Source organism: Notechis scutatus, chromosome 3 (assembly GCF_049901735.1).
Source record: "Notechis scutatus isolate UNSWTSFEM ecotype Mainland chromosome 3, rNotScu1.2, whole genome shotgun sequence".
Classification (NCBI taxonomy): Eukaryota; Metazoa; Chordata; class Lepidosauria; order Squamata; family Elapidae; genus Notechis; species Notechis scutatus.
The window spans coordinates 62,746,270-62,768,688 of NC_142011.1; the positions used below are offsets into that span (position 1 = coordinate 62,746,270).

Consider the following 22,419-nt stretch of genomic DNA (forward strand, 5'->3'; position numbering starts at 1 on the left):
AATGTGACTTATGACCATTTTTCACGCTTATGACCATTGCAGTATCCCCGTGGTCATGTGATTTACATTTAGATGTTTGACAACTGGTTCATGTTTTTGATGGTTGGTTGTGATGCTGGGAAAAGTGATTCCCCTTTTTTGACCTTCTGACAGGTAAAGTCCATGGGGAAGCCAGATTCACTTAACAATGGTCTTATCAATTTATCAACTGCAGTGATTCACTTAACGAATATGACAAGAAAGGTTGTAAAATGGGACAAAACTAACTTAACAAATTTCTCACTTAATAACATAAATTTTGGGCTCAATTGTGGTCATAAGTCAAGGACTAACTATATTAAAGAATCCATGTGTCATCATTTCAGAGATATTTCCAGATTCCTCAATGCCTTCAACAATGGCTGAGCTTCTTACTTAAAAAAGTTCTTCAGAATTCATGGATATATTTTGATATGTATCTGCTTTGAAAGTAACCCTTACTGCACTGTATAGCACAGAAATCAGCATTTGATCAAGGGAAATATTTTATGAAATTCTGCATTATAATACTTTATGATAATTTTTATATCATCAAATGTTTTATAAAATTTGCCAAATTTCAATTCCATGGGAGTCATGGAACTATTCTGGATTTTGGAACCATTCTGCAAGTTAACTCATTTGAGGTATCTTGGCTGAAAATTTTTTGCCCTATGATGCACTGTTTTGCCCAACTAAAATATAATAAACATGATTGCAGGGAGCTTGGCAACCAGTCATAAGTGCAAATGGATTGCCAAGAATCAAGATCGCAATCATATTATGGGGAGAAGTACAGGGGGGAATTTTATGAGAACCAGAAATGCTTTATGGGTTGTAAAGCGCCCTTTCTTGTACAAAAGTGTATGAGCGTGCTTTAGACCAGGGCTGTCAAACTCACAGCACATTGGCTGGATATGTCATGCAGTGGCCACGCCCATGCTTGGTTTAGTGAAGGGGGGAAAAGTCATGATACATCATGTGACGATGCCGTGATGACGCAAGTTTGACACTCCTGCTTTAGATGAAGCTGGCTTTGGGATAAGATTGTGGCATATTGGTAATATTGCATGAGACACTAAGGCTAATAACCTAGTCCAGTTTTCTTAAACTTTTTTCTCTCAGGCCCCCTTTTCACTTTTAAAAATTATAGAGGAACCCAAAGGAACCTTTGCTTGTATGGATTATATTTATTGATATTTGGGGTTCAAAAAATCATATAAACTTCCAGTGAAATGCCAGGAACGGATTCCGACATGGAAATGCTGACTATTACCATATTAGCTCTTCTTTTAAGTTGCAGCTTTAATTATTTTTATCTACTACAAAAATAATCTCACATACCATTTGGCTAAAAGAAAACACTTTATCATCTATGTGCAGATTTTACTGCTATTTATATTTATGTTATAATAGCAATAGCACTTAGATTTATATACCACTTTACAGGCCTCTCTAAATGATTTACACCAATCTAGGTCCTCATTTTACCCACTTCAGAAGGATGGAAGGATGAGTCAACCTTGAGCCTGGTGGGATTTGAACTGCCAAACTTCTGGCTGCGAAACTGCTAGTAGCCAGCAGTCAGCAGAGGTAGCCTGCAGTACTGAGTCTCTTGAGGTGTTTATCTCTAACTAATCAGCTTCATTCCTATTTCATTTATAACTGTTTTCAGATGCTATCACACTTACTTTTTCAGGAAGATTTTTAATCCCAATATATTTGTTCTAAATTAGGAACACAATGCTTTGGTAGTAAAAATACAAATTTGCAATCTTTACGATCTGAACAGTTTAGAATACCCAGAAAGAGAACCATTTGTCTAATCTTATATCATGGACATGTGGAGAAAATAGAAGGGAGTTTTCAATATGACTTACACCAAGGTTGTAAAATGCCTTGCCTACACAATAGAATTTTATCCAATAGTGAGAAAACAGTTCCTGGGAAATAGTTCTAATTTCAGAGAGAGGGGGAAAAAACTTTTTCCATAAATAATTGTATGTTTGCTGCCTTATTCACATAAAATTGTATAAAATTATTTATTTCTTCAAATGTATATCTATCTCTATATGCTTATCTATATGCATATCTATATGCATATCTATATACATACATACATACATACATACATACATACATACATACATATATTATTCCAATTCATTGTTTGTATCATCAATGAGGCATTCCAGTCTCCTATGATGTATTTATGGATATTTCTTTACATAAGTTCAAAAACCTTATAAGATAGGCTAAGCTGAAAAGCAGTGGCTTTGGTCATAAAAAGTAACATATTCATTTCATGCCGACTGCACAGACAAATCCAAACTATTTTCTTGGCAACAATATAGAAGTGATTTACTATTGCTTTCTTCTGAAATTTGTTTTTGACAACATGCTAATGTATGTGTGGAGCAAGCCAAAAAGATTTATGAACCATGGTTTATGGTTTAATGTGTTAGATATAAATTCATCCAACTATGGCTTATTTAATAAACTATGGCTACATAAAGCATAGTTTTGCACAATCTATGAACCCAGTGACTGGCCAGTTATAACTAACGAGGTTTAGTATAAACCAAGGTTCTGAATTAGATCTCTCTTGCGGCCAGTCCAAATCCAACATTTTCTCTTATGCTTCCCCATCTATTGTTTGCAAATGTATTGGGAGTACAACTCTCAAAGAATTTTTAGTCATGCAGCCAATTCTGAGACTTGCAGTGCCAATATATCTGGATGACACCATGTTGGGGAAAGGTATTCTTTTTTTTTTTTCACCTACTGCATTTAAGATTTAGAAGATAAGATTCCTGAACATATTTTTCTTGGTGGTAAAAGTAGCTCATTTACACTGCCCTAAAGACACATATTTAATTTCAACTTTCCAGATTTAGTACTTATTGACATTTGTGGAACATTCTCTCCACAATATTTACATATGAAAGAAAATATAATTTCTTTATTATCCATGAGAGCTGCGATGCATAATTTAATGTATAATCATATACTTTGGATCGGTGGGTATGAAGTCAACATTCTAGAAGAAATCAACAACTAAATGTTCTTTTATTATTCATTTTTACTATGAATAGTAAGGAAAGCTTCAATAACTACAAAAAATGTCAGCAGGTTGCTGTAAATCAGATACATTTATATATAACACTTTACGTGTTGCTACTATTACTAAGTTTCACAATAATTTAATATAATAAAATACATAGCTATATAAGAAATCAATCTCTTTTCTAAGCACATTGCTTAGCCAAAATGTTATTTCATAACCTTATTATTGAAATGAAAGAAAATACTTGTTCAATAGTCCTCTATTATTTTCAATTAGGGTTGCAGCTATATATGAGATAAAATATTAGTATTCCTCATCCAAGAATTTTTTTACTGTGATAACCCAGCCCAAAGATGTATCTTCTTCACTTTATCTATCAGGCCATGCATGGTGACAGCTGCATCCGAAAACAACTTAAATTTCATCTTAGTGGAATCTAATCCAGAGGGTGGTACAAACAGCATGGAAGAGTCAGTGTCAAAATTAAACAATGCCGGATTTCCCAAGAACAGATGCTTTTCGCTTGCAGCTGTAAAAATCTTAAAGCAATCCTGTACCACTCTGTCTGGTCACGCAACAACTACAAAGCGAAGCATAAATTTGGCCACTGATTGCAAATGTTTGCTCAGAGCTTTAAAAACAGTAACAGGGATTTATTGTGGGTGATTATGAGACTACATTACCTTTTAAATTAGCTTTGTGGGAGTTTAATTTGCACCATGATTTTCATATATTGACAAAAACAATTTTAATATGTTGCGTTTTAAGATTTTATTTTTACATATTATAGAGATTTTTCAACCATCCATGATATCAGTTATGTGTCAATATCATTTTAAGATTATTTATCTTCTACTTATAACTACAGTTCTCTCTATAACAAATTGAGGTGTATTTGTGTGTGACAGCATATGCACTTATGTCTATGTACACAAAAAGACACAAACATTACTCACTCTGTACCATACAGAAAGGGACAGTGATATAGCTGCTACTATACTGATGCTGAAAAAAAACAGCCATATGATAAACATCCTACCTATGATATGGTCCTAATTAGTAAAATGATTATATCATGATATTTTAATATATCATATTAATATTCATTCTAAAAGGGAAAAAAACACTGACATTATGCTTATTTGTTAAATGCAGAATGTGGCATGAGATTAAGAATCATCAGAATTTAAAGTAATGGATGAACCAATCACAATCATAGAAAAATCCAAAATCTGATCTGTGATTGTATTTTTAAAAATATAATTCCAAATTTATTGATTAGATTTATAGGGCCATTTGGTTCATACAATGGGCAATACAACAGTATATTGTTTTCAGATTTATTCTACTCATATATAAAATCTATACTTGCATATATTTAGGACACTTGCAAATTAACCTTAACATTAAAATATACTCAAAAAATACTTTCAAATCTGCAATTATTTTTAACACTGATTTACAGAAACTTTTATTAGAATTAGCAGTTCATTAGCACTTCTCTACTTATCAATATAATTGGATTGTTTGATGGATTCGTTGTTTGAAGAAGTCATCTTTTTCACAAATCTACTTTTAAAAGGCAAGGTGAAAAATGACCAGATTAATAAGTCTAATAATTATATAAAATAGTATAAAAGATACCAATTTTAGCAGTGAGGGAAAAGACATGGGCTTTCCTCTCTTGCATTTTAGATATTTATTAAATATGAACTTGTATTTATTTCTTTTCCCTCACTACATTATGTCTGCTTCATAGAAATATTTAAAAATATATTGAGAGTGATCAGTAGAGATCAACTATGCATATTTTTCAATACTAAATACTACACAACAGTTAAATATATAAAAAATGCAATCTGTCAATGAAAGTATTATTCAGGTATATTGAAACATAGATCTCATATTTATATTATAAGCAATGCACATTTATTTGCAAAGGAAATAGCACTGTTAATGTGATATCTCTTTGTGAACTGTAACTACTTACCTAATTTTTTTATCATTTTAAAACAGACATGCTTTCAAAAGTATTATTCTTGACATTTAAAGAAACATTCCTGAAATGTAAGGCAAATTTTATAGTTTTTAATTAAATAATTATTTGAATTAAAACCCAATTTAAAAACTTTGGGGTATGAGGTGCAGTTTAAAAGTCACACACTTAATTTTTTATATGTCCAAGAACAACTTGCTTGTTAATGTATTTGTAATATAAGCAGCACAATGCTATGCATAAATATTCTGAAGTAAAGCTTACTGATTTCACTAAAATTCACTCATATTCATTAAAATTCACTAAAATCAATTCTTACTAAAAGTGCATAGAATTTCAATGTATATTATGTTTATATTAGATCTTATACATACCCCTCCCCAAGCAACTATGTGTATCTGTAAGAATATATTATATATCTTTAAATATGCACACTTAAGTAAACATACAAGTGTGTATGTCTATGCGTGTATATATGTGTGTATAAATATACATGCACATACACACACACACATACACATACACAGAGTTAGGGTTAAGACTAACAGATGTGTGACTTCTAATTAGTTATAATAATCTCTGCTTCAATGCTATTGGAAAAAGCTTCTCTTTTCCATAGAAATTAACATTAACGCCTTTTTTAATTTTACTTTATAAATGTTTCATAATCAGTGCTTTCTTTTAAAAAAACTAAAAAAGGTATCTGGTTTCTGTGGAAAATTTCAGATCTCTACAGTGGTAAGTTCAAAAAATATTATCAAAAAATATTAAAATATAATTATCCTAAACAAACACAGTCCTGTGAAACTAACCTCACATTCATATTAAAATACAAGGAGCCTGCTATAATGAATTTGATTCATCCTTGGGACACAAAGCTTTACCACAGTAAACTCAGTCAACTGTTGCTCTTGCTTTTATATTCATGGTACTTAAATAGCGGACTTTAAAACAAAAACCAACGGGGAAAAAAAATCCACCACCAATTGGCTTTTCAGACATCCACCCTTCCCAAAAATAACGCAGTTGAAAAACCTAAAATGATATGAAAAGGCTTCAAGGCCTCTTTTCTCTCTTTCAGAGAACTTTTTTTTAATTTCTGTTTGCAGTAATCTGCCTTTCACTTTCTCCTTGCTACAGAACAAACGAGGAGGCTCAGGACTTTGAAAAGGAGGCTTGATGTGTAATGGGCCCACTAGAATTAATTTAGTTGCACCAAATCCATTGAGCACTGAAGGGTTTCCCCCCCTTCTTCTCAAATCATTCAAGTTGGATGCAGCCCCCCAGCCTTTGTAATTCTAGTAAAGCACTTAAAGTGCACAGTAGGTGTTCATCAGGACCATCTGGTCAAAAGCAAAACAAGCTGCTGATTTTGCCTTTGAATAGAATGAAGCAAGTGTGAATTAGTCTCTTCAATTAGCACTATTACAACCTGTCAAGTGCATATTGTAAAACAGGATTATTACAGTATTGGTCACCAGTGCAATTATTTACTCTCTGCCTTTTCTTGCATATAAATATGTCCTGGTTTATTAGTTTCTGATACCCAGAAGTGGTTTATTTAACTTCTGCCTTTTCAAGATGTCGACTATACAAATTACAGGTGATTCTAGCAAATACAATAATATATCAAATAATTAGCAGATTTTTTTTTTTGTAAAAAAAGACTTACTATATTGATTTTATTGTTTCAATTATGTATTTAAAAACACCATAGAGCCAGGACTACATAGACATGCCTACACATATCTTTTATATATTAAACAACATTTTGACACCAATATATCTTTATTACACTGAGCTAATAAAAAGAAAATACTCCTTTTACATCAGGCTCAATTCCTGGTAATGGACACAGGCATGCAGGTCTTTTGGCAGTTATATAAGTGTTTGCCTTTGCTTTGTTCTGGAAATTTTTCAATTTCCCTCTCTAGCCTACAGCGCTGGTATTCCCTGGTGGTATCCCATTCAACCACTAACTTGGCCCAAACTAGTTTAGACTCCAAAGTAGACAAAGTACGACAACTTGCTGAGCTGCCCAAGCAGATACAAGGATTCAAAATGAAAGAACAAATTTCATTTGTAATTAAAATTGTTTTCTTACTAGCAGCCCAAATTACCAAACACAGTGTAGGGTACTCTTTTTCTGAGGCAGTTTCTGTGCAGTAGGGGAACAGAAGGCTATAAATTGTAACGTTAGGGTGACTTTCTTCATTTCTTTGTTAGTACTCAGACTTATTTCTCAAAGTGTGTTTATAGATCCTTAAAATATGGATTTAGGCTTCTAACTGCCCAGCAAAAAAAAAAAAATCCAAATATCTTATATCTGTTTTTCCCATCTGAAAAGAAATCTGTTCCAAATGCAAAACACAAGCAGAGGAGAGGACTTTCAGTTTCAGTTTCACAGCAGCAACCAGCTTTAGTACAGAACAGTTGAGCTAAGCCACGCCCAACTCCTTGCTGTCTCCTTGCTCACACAGCAAATACTGTTTCAGTTTCCATGTTTCAGTTTCCAAACAGCCCTCAACTCTCTTACACACTAACAGGACGCTAGCCAGATAAATATCGATGGATGCTGGTAGGCAGAGGCACAATTTTTCCCCCTTATTTTCATCCCCCAAAACTAATCCTGATCACATAGTTTCCTAGTGAAGCATGGGTATAGAGCCAGTGTTAATGTAATTACCAAATTTGTTTAAATTAATGGAATTATTGGAACAGGTGAGTCATTTTATGTCCTGATTAGTCATATTACTCATGGAAGCTCAATTCTGCATCTATACCTCTAAGGTAGATGGAAACTGAACAAACTCCTCTCTACTACCAATAATTCCCATTAAATTCAAAAGCAGAAGTTATGTGTAGTCCCATTTGGATACTGTTGATCACCTATTTGATACGGAGAGATCAGATCACCCTTAGCCCTACATGCTTCCCATTTTCCTGAACTGCTGATACATATATCATACTGGAGTAGTACATAAACTGTATCATTGCTGTATGTAAAGAGTTAAAGCTGTACATTTTTGCTATTAAGTTTCCGAGGTTTCTAAAATGTCTTTAAAAAGTCTTATTTATCCTGTACTTATATATCCATTATATTTATGTTTCCCGAAAAGAAACCCTAACCTGAAAAGAAGCCCTATAATGTTTTTGAACACATGAACTAAAATTAAGGCCTACCCCCCAAAATTAGCCCTACTTAAGCGCCTGCACAGCCAGTCACCCGCCATTTCCTCTGGTTGCTTGCAGTGCCGACAACACGAGATAAGGAAGCAAGGGGGGAGGGGTGACACATGTTGCTTGGCCTCCTGGTCTTTTTGTGGCCGCAATTACACAGCAGAAGCAGCCCGTGGCCAGGGTTGCTGGAGCAGCTGCCGCGAGTCTGTTTTGTGTGGATGGCTGGTGCAAACGTTAGGTAAGCCGGCATGAGGCATGTGGGGAAGCTCGCTCCCCCACCTCATACTGGTACATGGGGGGGATTAAGACACCCCAAAAAGAAGCCCTGTTTTTTTCAGGGGTCAAAAGAAAGACTGGATCTTATTAGACAAATATTGATACACAGGGTTTTCATATTTTGGGTATGCACTAGACAGCTCATGACGGCTTGCAGAATTATTTCCTCTCTAAAACCCTAATGCAGTGATGGTGTTACTTAGTTTGGTAATGAAATGTCTGCAAGAGAACAACCAAGTTGAGAGAGGGCCCCATAGTTCAACCCTGAACCACAAATATTCTTTTATACCTTCACTGGTGTCTTCAACAGTGACAGAGGTTCTAATGTACTTTCTTCATGGGAAAAGTTGGGATACATTAACAGATTATCTGCCTTGAAACAGTATGTGGAATTGTATAGCACAGTCAAACATCAGCATGAAATGTTTTATGATATGTTGTATTATGCCATAAACTGCTTTATGATACTTATGTCATAAAAGGTTTTACAAAAATTGCCAAATTTCAATTCCACAGTCATGGATCCTGGATTTTGGATGCATTTTATAAGTTAACCCATTTGAGCTACCTTGGTTCAAAACATTTTGTCCCTTGGTCTACCATTTTGCCCAATTAAAAGTTATAAGAATCAGAGATTTAGTAGTATATAGAAAGATTAACATACATACATACATACATATACATACATACATACATACATACAAAATTTGGTTCCATGTAGGTTCCAAGTTCCATGAAGGCTTTCAAATAAAAATTTCTTTTGACTAAGGTGACTACTTGACTACTTGGCAAGAACATGGAAATTGTTTGCCATCATCTTCTGCAATATTGTTTTGACTTCCCAGTGTAGCTCGCATTTATGGGATTTCTGCTTTTATATTTCTGAATCTTGTGAACTATCTTTCTATCATTGATATCAGTTAATGAAATCCTACCGAAGTAATTCTGTCCTTATATAGCAAGATCATCCAATTGTGGTATTCTACTGGTTCGGCCCGGTTCTGCCGAGCTGGTAGCGGCGATGAGCAGCAGAGACCGAACCGGTTCTCTCTGCTACTCTGCTGTTGGGCTCACCCGCCCGCCCGGGCTCCCATACTAACCTTTATCCTCTGAATTTGAAGCGCAGCTGCTTTGCGCAGCACAGCAGGGTGCTGTGCGGCAGCTGCTGAAACGACCGGGAGAATGCAGGAGGTGAGTTAGAATGCTTCTGCGCCTGTGCAAATGCCTCTGCACCTGTGCAAAGTGCACATTTGGCATGCGCGCACACACAAAATGTGTGCACACAGGCAATGCGTGCCCACCAAGCCACGCTCACCGAACTGGTGGTAAAAATATTTGAATCCCACCACTGATCTCATCAGTAGGAAACCAGCCATAAAAGAGCAGTGGACTGTTGTTGCTTGAAAGAACATTTTATAATATCAATTGTTCTCCCATTTCCACTGCAAATCCCCATTCACTGCTATTTCATTTTAATACTGTATGTAGTGAAGTAAATCTTAATGAAAGGGGAGATGTATCCCAATTAGAGGCATGTAAAACATTTCACTGATATGAGTAATATCTATGATCCTAGTTTCCATTGGAAAACTGTTCAACTGCCTTAGATACATAGGTTAAAAATAATGTACAAAGACCACCAAATAAATCCAATTATATGGTAATTTCAATGTATTAGGTATTCTCAAGTTTTGAAATACTAATAAAATGATAAATTCATTTGTGTGATCTTGTCTCCATGAATAAAATCGTTATTTTAGTGGGGCTAGGCAAGATTTAAGTATATTCTGACATGACAGCAATGTTCCAATATCTAAAGAGCTGAGGTCAACACATTCTCCAAAGCATCTGAAGGCAGAACAAGAAGCAATGGATGGAAACTAATCAAGGAAAGAACCAACCTAGAAATAAGGAGAAGTTTCCTGACGGTTATAACAATTAACCAGTTGAATGGCTTGCCTTCAGAAATTGTGGGTGTTCCATCACTGGAGATTTTCAAGAAGAAATTGGACAATTATTTCTCTGAAATGGTATAGGTCAGGGGTGTCAAACTCGCGTCATCACTGCGTCTGCACATGACATGTCACTTTTTCCCCCTTCGCTAAACTGGGTGTGGGTGTGGCCAGTGTGTGATGCATCGGTCCCACAGGCTGTGAGTTTGAAAGCCCTGGTATAGGGTCTCCTATTTGAGCAGGGAGTTGGACTAGAAGAACTCCAAGGTCTCTTCCAATTCTGTTATTCTATTGCAGTGGTGCCTAACCTTTTGGGCTCCTGTGCCAAAAAATTGTGCGCGCACTTGCACGCTCACGTGCCAACACTCAGAAAGCAATGCATGCCCTCCCACGCTCCCTACACGTGTGCACAATCCCCACCCAGCCACCCCCGCCACCCCCTTACCTGCACTGCGCCTCACAGCTGATTTTCGGCTGGTTTGAGGCCTTTTTTGGCCTCCCAGAGGATTGAGGAAGACTTCTGCAGGCTTTGCAGGTCGAAAACTAGGCCCGTTTCATCATTTCTAGTATTTCCGGAAAAACAGGAAGTGATGAAATGGGCCTAATTTTCAACCTGCAAACCCTGCAGAAGCCTTCCTCAAGCTTCTGGGAGGCCAAAAAAGGCCTCAAACTAGCTGAAAATCAGCTGTGAGGAGCACAGATGTGCAGTGAGGTAAGTTTGCCTGCAGCTTGCGTGCCAGCACAAATGGCTATGCGTGCCACCTGTGGCACATGTGCCATAGGTTCGCCATCACGGTTCTATTGTATTCTATGTATTGTTAACATGACTCTTGATCAATCTATGAATCTATCAAGATATCAACAAAATGCAGGATTTACAGGAATGCCAAAAGTACTACTATATAAAAGGAGATCACTGATGCTCAGCAATGGATTGTTGATATGTGCTTTTTATCAACATTTGTATTTTTTTTTTACAAAAGAGGAAGTGTTAGGAAGAAGGATTTCAAGCATTACAATCAACAGTTTCCAGAACTTATAACATAATTTCTAGTCATTTTTTCCTTTTTTAATTACTATGGTTACAATTTTGAGGCTGTGTTGATCCTTTAATGCTGCTGTAGGTTTTTTGTTGTTGACTGTTTTAACTGATTAGTTTAGGAAAAGAGAAAAAAGAATAGAATAGAAAATGTCTGGGGGGTTTTTATGACAGAGGTGTGCTTCTCTTCTCAGCTAGTTACAGTGATAGCTAAAAGTTTGTGAACCATTTTGAATTTTCAATATTTCTGCATAAATATGAATTAAAATGTGATCTGTTTTCCACACAAGTCCTAAAACTAGATCAAGAGAAACAAAATGAATGAATGAATGATGAATAAAATTGTCCATTAATTAAGGAAAGTGATTTAAAACTACATCTGTGTGTGTGCCAAAAGAATGTGAACCTCTACTTTCAGTGATCCGTGTGCTGCCCATGTACAGAAATAACTGCAACTGAACATTTTTGATAAAGGTTGATTTGTCCTGCATATAGGCTTGGATAAATTTGAGCCTATTTCTCCTTACAAAACTGCTTCAATTCAGAGATGTTGGTGGGCTTCCTTGCATGAACTGCCCACTTTAAATCCTTCCATAACATTTTTATAAGATTAAGGTCAGGACTTTGACTTGGCCATTTGAAAACATTAACTTTCTTCTGTTTTAACCATTCTTTGGTTGTACAAATTGTGCATTTTGGACTGTTGATTTGCCGTACAACCCACTTCCTCTTGTGCTTCAGCTCACAGATACTTGAACTTTTTCTATAGAATATGCTAGTACAATTCAGAATTCATAGTTCCATTAATCATGGCAAGCCATCCTGGTCCAGAAGCAATAAAGGATGCCCAAACCATGATTCTTCACCACCATGTTTTACAAATGGGAGAAGGTTCTTATGCTGGAATGCAGTGTTTGTCTTTCGCCAAATGCAATGCTTCTCATGCAAGCCAAAAAAGTTTTAGTTTGGAGTCATCTGCCAAATGTAGAAAGGCAGCAATATTCTTTTTGGAGAGTAGCAGTTTTCTTCTTGCAACCCTGTCCTGCACATCATTGGTGTTGGTGTACTTCTGATGGTCTCATGAACATTGACATTCACTAATGAAATAAAGCCTTTAGTTCCTTAGATGCTTTTTTGAGATCTCCTGGGGTATTGCATTCCTTGTACTCTTTGCTCTTGCTGTGATCTTGGTTGGCTGGTACTCCTGAGAAGGGTAATAATGGGAAAGAAAAAAAGGAAGGAAGGAAGGAAGGAAGGAAGGGAGGGAGGGGGAGGGGGAGGGAGGGAGGGAGAGGAGGGAGGAAGGAAAAGGAAGGAAGGAAGGAGAGAGAAAGAAAGGAAGGAAGAAAGGAGAAAGAAGGAAGGAAGGAAGGAAGGAAGGAAGGAAGGAAGGAAGGAAGTTTATTGGTCACCATCTTACCTTAGGGCAGAGGTGTCAAACTTGATTTCATTCAGGGCCACATCAGAGTTGTGTTTGACCTTGGGGGGCCAGGCAGGTGTGGCCAGGGTGGACGTGGCCAGCTCAATGTCACTGTGGTGGCCCAAGCATTCTGACAGGGAACATGGACTCCCAAGCTCCGTTTCCGGCTGCAATGACCTCCTGCAACACTCTCCCGAGCTCCGTTTTCACTGGCAGAGGCATCGCGAGCAGGTCCCTCAGTGGCCCCGCGGAGACCTGAGCACCCTGTGGCCCGGATCTGGCCGGGTCCTTGAGTTTGACACCCTTACCTTAGGGTAACTCTGGGCAGCTTACACACATAAAAAGTGTACAAAGATAAAAAAATAAAATAAAATACTACACAAAGCTAAATACAGAGTTGAAATAAAAAATGGGGAAGGATGGAGCTGGATGGAGAGGGAGATTGGTATACAATCTGCCTGACAGTGAACTGCTGGAGTCCAAACACTTTTGAAATACATATTTAGCCTGGTAAACATCAACAAATGTTTTTGGAAGCCCTCAGAAATATCCATTGTTCAAGTCATGACACCCTTCCACATATCCTTCCACATACCTTCCAATATCAGATTTTAGGAGGAAATAACCAAAATTCTCTTCTTTCAATAAGGCAGAACTTCCCACACTCACCATCTGATTATTGATTGAAATACACAACATTAATTTCTTCTTCAAATGAATTTATAATCCCAGAGGTTCACCAACTTTTGCCACAAATGTTTTTTACACATTTTAAAAATTAGAAATGCTTTATCAAGTTTTAGGACTTATATGGAGAACAGATCATGCTTTAGGTCAAGGGCAGTGGAGGGATTCAAAAATTTTTACTACCAGTTCTGTGGGTGTGGCTTGTTGGGAGTGGCAGAGAAAGGATACTGTAAAATCTCCAGTCAGAGGTGGTATTTGCTGGTTCTCCGAACCAGTGGTGGGATTCAAAAAATTTTACCACCGGTTCTGTGGGCATGGCTTGGTGGGTGTGGCTTGGTGGGCATGGCTTAGTGGGCATGGCAGGGGAAGGATACTGTAAAATCTCCATTCCCACCCCACTCCAGGGGAAGGTTACTGCAAAATCCCATTCCCTTCCCACCACACTAACCTGCTTTCCACCTCCGTTCTCCTGTGCAGGGCAACAAAAGAAGACCCAGCCAATCAGCTGGGACTCAGGAGGCAAAAAATAGATGGGGGCGGGGCCAGTCAGAGGTGGTATTCTGAACTACTCAAAATTTCCGCTACCGGTTCTCCAGAACTAGTCAGAACCTCCTGAATATCACCTCTGCTCCGAACTACTCAAAATTTCCGCTACCGGTTCTCCAGAACTGCTGAATACCACCTCTGGTCAAGGGTCTTCAAACTTGGCAAGGACTTCAACTCCCAAAATTCCTGAGCTAAAAATAACTGGAGGAGGAATTCTGGGAGTTGAAGTCCACAAGTCTTAAAGATGTCAAGTTTGAAGACCCCTGCTTTAGGTTATATTTATGCAGTACTATTGAAAATTCAAACGGGTTCACAAACTTTTAAGCATCATTATAGCCCTCAATTTATATTAATAGTAAAAGGATTATTGTATTTCCTTTCAACAACTGATACAGAATTTGTCAAAGCATTTTTCTATATTAACCCCTCAAAATATAAATATACAATCTCCAGATTCTAGCTGAAAGGCTAAGGGGGCCAATTTGATATTGTAGATTTTAACATGTTTATGTTTTTAATTTAAATTTATTGGCCGCCCAATCCTAGTGGATTTTGGGTGGCCCACAAAACTAAAAAAAAACATTAAAAAATAAAAGTATTACATCAACAGGCAAACTAAAATGTAGTAATCACAAAATCCAGAAAATGAAACATTAAACAAGAAATATCAATCCTAGTCTTGGGTTCCAAGCTGTTTTCAAAGCTAACTTTTTACCCTGTTTTAACAAGCAGATTTGACAGTATGCTGAAGTGATTACATTTCTAGAAATCAGTTAGTTTGATAAAACACATATTTTTCATATCCTGGGCACTAATGTGTCCATCATAAAGTAAATACCCACTCACTCTAGTACTACTGTGCTAAATTCATTTGTTTGTTCATTCATTCATTATAACTGCTCATCTCATTTCAGTGACTTTTGGTGCTTCACAACAATTAAAACATCCAAACTACAAAACAAACTTAAAAACATATAACCACCAACAAAACACCAATAACACAGAAATATTCATAATAGAGATGTGTCAGCAAACACATGATTGCAAGTTAAGGAAAAAAACTTTTCTGGAGTGAAAAAGTTTATTACTCAATATTCTTTGTGATTCTTAGTCATACTGTCCTAAAGGAGGGGGTTTCACATGTTTTCAGGCTCTGAAATACAATTTGAGATTGCCTCTAAAACATACACTTCCTTCTGATCTTGGATTCTCTATATGCTCTAGAGCAGGGGTAGTCAACCTTTTTATACCTACCACCCACTTTTGTATCTCTGTTAGTAGTAAAGTTTTCTCTAACCGCCCACCGGTTCCACAGTAATGGTGATTTATAAAGTAGGGACAAAACCCCTACCGCCCACCATGAAAGCTGGAACACCCACTAGTGGGCGGTAGGGACCAGGTTGACTACCACTGCGCTAGAGGATAAGTTATCACTCTCTTTTTCTTAGTGGTCTTTTCATTGGAACAATCCAAAAAGCATCTAGAAATAAATAATGCTTCCAGGTAGAGCATGTAAATCAAAGGTCCATAACCCCCGCCCCCTGTCACGGCCTGTTTCAAACCAGGTCATGCTAGTGATGGGGAAACTCGTGCATGAAGCTCCACTTGCATGAGTGGCAGGCAGGCACATGTACAGGAAGCTCCACTTGCGTGAGTGGCAACCCCTTGCACTCACACATGAAACTCCATTCATGTGAGTGGAGGGCGTTTGAGTGCAGGGTGCTTGTGCTCACATGTGAAGTTCCACTTGCGCGAGTGGAGAGCACGAGCACAAGAGCTCTCCGTTCACACAAGTGGAGCTTTGTGCATAAGTGCAAGCGCCCTCTCATACGCAAAGCTTCGTTTGTGAAATGTGTTTTTTATATTTATTTAACATGTACCAGCTTTGTAGAACTGCAGACTATGTTAATAGTAATCTTAAAGGAAGCTGCCAATTTCAGGCGCAGTACAATATGTCTTATACTTTATACAGTTTCCCTGGTCCTTTACTTCTTAGATTCTGAAAAAGTCTGAGTAAAAATGTACCAATTCAATTTCAATCAAACATCTTTATAAAACATGCTTATGGGATTGTCAGATTGATTTTAGAGCCATTCCCTCTTTTATTGCCATTAAAAATTATTGCTCTACAAATCACCGTGGAATATCTATGTTAAAACAAATAATTTAGTTGCAGCTAAATCACATTATAATGTCAGTAGGCAAATGTGCACTTTAAAAAGGAGAGATTCTTATTATTTAGGTTATATTATATTAAAATGTTAAATCTGCTTAGAATGTTTATGCATGTCCAATTGAATTTTGTGTCACAGAAAGGCCAACGTTAAGCATAGCATTTATTGCCAGTCTTACATCACTGTTTTAAATGATACCTTATCTTTTCCGCAAAGGTTGACATAAATGATAAGGCTGTATATCAAGGTCACCAGCTTCTTATTCTAATGGCAGGGAAATTGGCTTTATTTCTGCAACATCATAATTTAAAGGTCGCAACAGAATCAAAGAAACTACTCGTGCCTATTCAAATATGTAAAATAATAATACATTATAGCAATATTTTCTATGTCAAAGGGAAATAATTTAATGCCTCATATAGCAAGCTTGGGAGTGGTGGTGTTAAAGAATTATTTTGAATAATGTTTTAAATGTTTTAAAATCAAATCTCATTCAAACTGTTCTAAAGTCCCATTTTATAAACTTACTATTCATGTTTTAAAAAATCATCACTAGTGAATTGTGGAATCTAAACTAATTTTTTGAAGAAACAAAATTGTCCTTGATAAATTATTTGATCCTAAGTCACTGATATGTGATAAAATTTAATTTGTGATAGAGCCAACAGAATTCATGTTTAGTAATATTTTTTATGTTCTTTAACCCATTAAAATTCCATTTTAGAAAGGTTCACAAAAGGAACTCTTCCCTTGCATTGTGAGTTATGTTTTAAATCTTGTTATACTAGTGGAAGAGAAGATAATAAAAACTAACACCACAAAAAAATAGTTCAAGTTCAGTCCATCTTAAAACTGGCTGCTGCATGGGGAAAGGTGGGGGAAGGTGGGAAAGAATATAGGATGACATGAATATAATATGCGGGTTCAATTTTGAATTACTAGTTTGTACTGTACTAAACTTGAGGGATTTCCCAAACACAAAAGCATCCATCAACAGATACCTGAATTTTCATTTAGTTTCACATGTGAATTCAGCATCAGTTACAAAATCTACAAAGTGTGAGTATGCCATCCATAATACTACTATCTTAGCTCTCCTTTATTATAATTATTTGAAAACAATTGGTTGCTGTCTTTATGTTTATACCTCCATAGGCCAAACTGCAAGTAAAAGCAATTCATAAAGATATTCATTAATTTTTTCTCAATTGTTATTCTTACCTGTCTTCATTTTAATACCTTTTCAATGTACATTTCATTAGGAACTGACTTGAAACTAGCAAAATAATGTTATTTGTATTAACTCAGCTAAAAGATCTTTCACTTGTTCACTGCAAAATGTTTATGACACCATTTTTGTTTAGAAAAGATAAGAAAAAATATTTATTAGTACTGTTTGCAAGTACTGCAGCAATACAATAGCCTAAACCAAAGAACCAGAGAGATAGTTATATCCAACAGTTGTGGTAAGACCTGAAACATTTCTGGAATATTAAGTGTTTCTTTTAATAATTGATGCAGGCATTTTGAATCTTTCTGAATAGGCTATCAGGTGCAAGTAGATTGCATTAATGCTGCTTAAACATTTCAACTTGTCAGTATGGCTAACTCGATTTGCAAAGTATTTGCAGTATTTTCCAACGAAACAGTAATAAAGGTAAAATAAATATATGCCACTGCCTTATAATCACTGAACATTAATGAATATTTTATATCTTTTAAAATCTCACTGTTTAATTTTAAAGGATGAAATTAAGTCTCCTTTTATGCAATATGCCAATTATCTGCATATCAAACAATAACTCAACCATTATACTTCTTTTTGTTAAGACACAGGAAGCTAATTTGAAAATACTGGCTAGAGCTTTTGGAAAAATAATTGAATAGACCTTCCTGCCCTCTGGTGGTTGACAAGAGCAAATTCCACATACAATTAAATTATTACTGATTTAGTTCATATAACTTCCTAATTTAAAAAAATATTTGAATATAAGGAAGAAAATTTAGAACTAACGTCAGAAACCGAGGGTTAGTACATGGTCAATATAACAGTTCAATCAAACATCAAGTTCAATTTTTGAATTGAAAGAAAATAAACCCATAATTTTGACTCATTCTGCACATAAACACTTCTCAAAATTCTACAGTATTGGAAATAGTTTATGATGGAGTTGATCCACTCTGAATATCATGGTGTTATTTTCTGGAGGATACACTGTTGTTTACCTTTAACTGGTGAGCAGTTCAGCCATACTGGCTCACAAAATTTGTAATAAAGCAAAACCTATCAGCACTACCAAATCAATCCTGAACTTATGCAATGCTTTAACTGTTGCCCCTGAAATTAATGACAGATATTTCATATTTAGGAATGGGGGACAATTTTATGGGAGACAATTTTACGGACCTTGGATAAATAGGGCAATCGTGTCTATTTGATATTTAATGGAATTGATTTTCATCAAAATTTGAAATGATGGTATTTTTTCAAAACAATTTTCCATTTGTAATTACATCACAATTACATCATCATCAGTAATTGTTTACTGAAAATAACATACGTTGCAATTGACTGGTTATATTGGTGTGTATATATGTATAATGTATATGTATGTGTATACACACACACACATATGTTGTTGAGGGGCTTCAAGATGTATGCATGTATGTATCTAAATACATAGGTAATGATTTTTATATAAAGAACTACATAAGATACAAAACTATATTTTAGACAATAGATTCATATTCTTCATGGTGATCTTAATAAGAGTCAAAAATTATGTAAAGGAAGCACTATACTGATTTAATATCATTGGTACTAAAATATATTCAAATAAAAATAAATGAAATGAGGCTAATGTCCAAACCCTATAATCTTTTTAGCTATCCCATTCCAGCATCAACTCCCATGAACAAAGCATGCTGCTAATACCATAACAATATAAATATAAGAATTGATAGTATTAAAAAAGTGATCATAATAGAGATCATTTCACACATGCATTGGCTTCTTGAGAGGCCAGCCACTGTGTTAAATGAGGAGAGATCTTTCATACAATAAGGAAAGGGGGGAAAAGATTCAAGAGAAACACTCACATTTGGAATCCTTGTGTATATAAATAGGTTGGAATTAGTAAGCAAAAAAAAACAACCTTCAAAAAGCCGATTGCTCAATTTTTGATATACAACAAGGTTATGACAATATTGAATTTTTAGTTAAAGGCAATTTACTACTTTAGGAAGTGCATCTGTCTTTTCAGGACAAATTAGCAAGGAACTCTTCTTTGCAACATCACCCCTTGGTGGTTGTTTTACAGAATAACAATGAAATTGTTTTTAAACAGAAATCATTTTTTCTGCAATCCCACTCCTAATCAAGATTATGGCAACTAGCAGATGCAAAAAATACCTAAGAAAGTATGAAAACTGTGTACAATTTTAAATAAAGGAAGAAGGAGCCCAATCAGACAGCCCTACCTCACCTTTGGTGAAGCTTTTTAATACTACAAGGCAGCATGCTCACAAACACACAACCGCTTTGGGGTAAAATTAATGCAAATGTTATATGTGGGTTACACCATCTGATGTACCTACAGTAATCTTTCATCATCCACTTAATTAAAAGCTAAAAACCTAATAATGAAACATGAAAGGAAGTATGCAGCCTGAATACATAAGCCCTCTTTAACAAAGCTGACACTAGTTATAATGAGCGACATTTATTCTTCAGCTGCGAGACAGAGCTCACCTCCTGAATGGTACTGCTTCCTGAGAAGTTGAGGTTGTACTCCCGCTGGACTTCTCGATGGGTGACGATCAGCATGAAGTTTTGATTTAATGATTCCTGCAGGGCACTGAAAGGGTTGAAAGAAAAACAAGAATATCAGGAGCGAACATGTTCTAACTTGCTTTACATTTAGCTGTAAAACCCCAGGAGTACTCTAAACTCTGCAGAGACAGGTCCAGGCACAATGTTATCGTTTTCTTTTTTGCTCTTAAAGGCAAGAAAGCAACTGGAGAATGACCAAGGGAGCTGACCTGTTAACTCCTTCTAAGGTAGTTGAGTATCTGAGGCTATATTTCAACTCTTTAGAATTTTCGCAACCCCATTCTTATTGCAATTATTGCAATATTGTATGCATACACACAACATCTATCTGTCTCACATACATTCATATTAAGAGACCTTTAGGCTTTAAATTACGTTCAAAGTAAAAGCTTTGATGATGCTTACACTGTTTATATATATACAGATAATTATGAATGTATGTGCCAAGTTTGTGTAAGTATGTGACAGCTATGTTTTTCAGCTAAGCATGGCAAATGTTTATAACTGCTGTCCAATTAGTTGCCAGTAAAATGTGGAAAATTCCAGGATTCGCTGATTATCTCAGGAAACACCAAATGAATTTTACTCTATTTCACCTCCCAATTTCACAATTATAACCAACCGTTCATCTTTCCGAGACAATCTGGGAAAAGTCAGAAATGATAAAATAATAAATCTCAGTTCTCAGAAATAGTAGGAATACTCATTCTTTCTTCCTAATTATGGACATTACTATCTCAGATGTCAACTTTTAAAAAGAAAATTATACCAAAAACAGGATGATAAGTCAATTGTTGAACATTCTTGATTTGGATAAATGTTAGAAATAATTACATCAACTGTCCTTTGTTTGAACTATTTATTAATCTCAGTAAATATAGACTAATAAAACAATAGATTCCAGAAAGTCCTAGTGAGTGGAAAGTATTTCAGTTCTATCAGAAGGTTCAGAATTATTCATATAAATTTATCAGCTCAGCATCCACATTAAATTCCTTGCTCTTCCAGAGGGTCCCCCAATCTACAGAAGAAAGGGTTAAGTAGGAGTAAGGAGACAAAAATCATGTATGTATTTCATATAAGCAATGTTCCCTTCCCTATATCATCTGGGAAAACTGTTATTACTGATAGAATATAACTGATAGGGCAAGCCACTAACATATAAAAAAAGAGCAAACCCCATTCCCTTCTATCATAGTGATGTTACCTAGTTTGGTAACGAAATGTCTACTGTATAAGAAAACAACCAAGCTGAAAGAACAACAAGGATTCCAAAGCTGTGCTTAGAATATCAAGTTTTAAAGCACATACATTCAACTGTACTTTCAGCATACCTCTGGTCCTGAACAGTATTGTGAAATTTCTTTCCATAGTTCTTTTATGTTAATGGAAGAGAAAATCAGTCAGCCAGGATTACAGGAAGCCATTTTATTCAGAATCTAATAAACTGTTATTTCCATCCTGGCAAAGAATGATGCGCTATTATTTGATTTGAGTTTATTTTAGTATTATTGCACACTCAAATTGTTTGAAACAGAGGTAGGGGAATCTCAGGCAGCACAATTCTATATATGTTTACTTGGAAGTAAATTGCCTTATTCTCATTTGAATGCACTCAGAAATCATTGTCCATAAGATTGCTGCTTAAATGTGATGTAAAATGGCTTGGTCAACAAAATATATTTAAAGTTAACAGTGACACATCTTTCCAACATAAATTCTGGTGATGTAAAGCAAAAAAACAATTGGTTCTTCACACAGTTACATTAATACGCATTATTCTCGTTAGAAAACATAACAAATTAGATCAGACTCTAATTTGCTTAAAAAAAATCTCCATTACAAGTACATTGTCCAATGAAATATTAATCTGATTCCAATAAAAGAACTCATTAAATCAGATACTTCTTAACCAGAGTTCATTGAATATTAAATTCAAGTATTTAGAACATTTTTAGTATCTATATTCTTGAGAATAATCATAACTGACAATGGATACCTATAACTACAGGTGAAACGGATACAGATGCACGCACGCAGGTACGCGAGTGTCCACACACATATATGCACAATTTTACATTAAGAAATGTATAATTTGGAATTCCAGTAAAATTCTATTTATTAATTACCTTATTTTAACCACTTTTTTCTACTGAAGTACTAAACATTTGAAAACTTAGTTATTAACAAGTATTGTATTGAAACTTACTGAAGCTAGTTTCAATAAGATGT

At 35.6% G+C, this 22,419-nt stretch overlaps 1 protein-coding gene across 1 annotated transcript in view; it reads right to left on the minus strand.

The window, feature by feature from the left end:
• Nucleotides 1-22,419, minus strand: part of FAF1 (Fas associated factor 1) — a 200,409-nt gene that overhangs the window by 114,871 nt on the left and 63,119 nt on the right. The window contains exon 7 of the mRNA XM_026665839.2: nucleotides 20,107-20,212. Within this exon, the coding sequence (XP_026521624.2) occupies nucleotides 20,107-20,212 (106 nt within the window). The remainder of the gene's footprint in view (nucleotides 1-20,106; nucleotides 20,213-22,419) is intronic.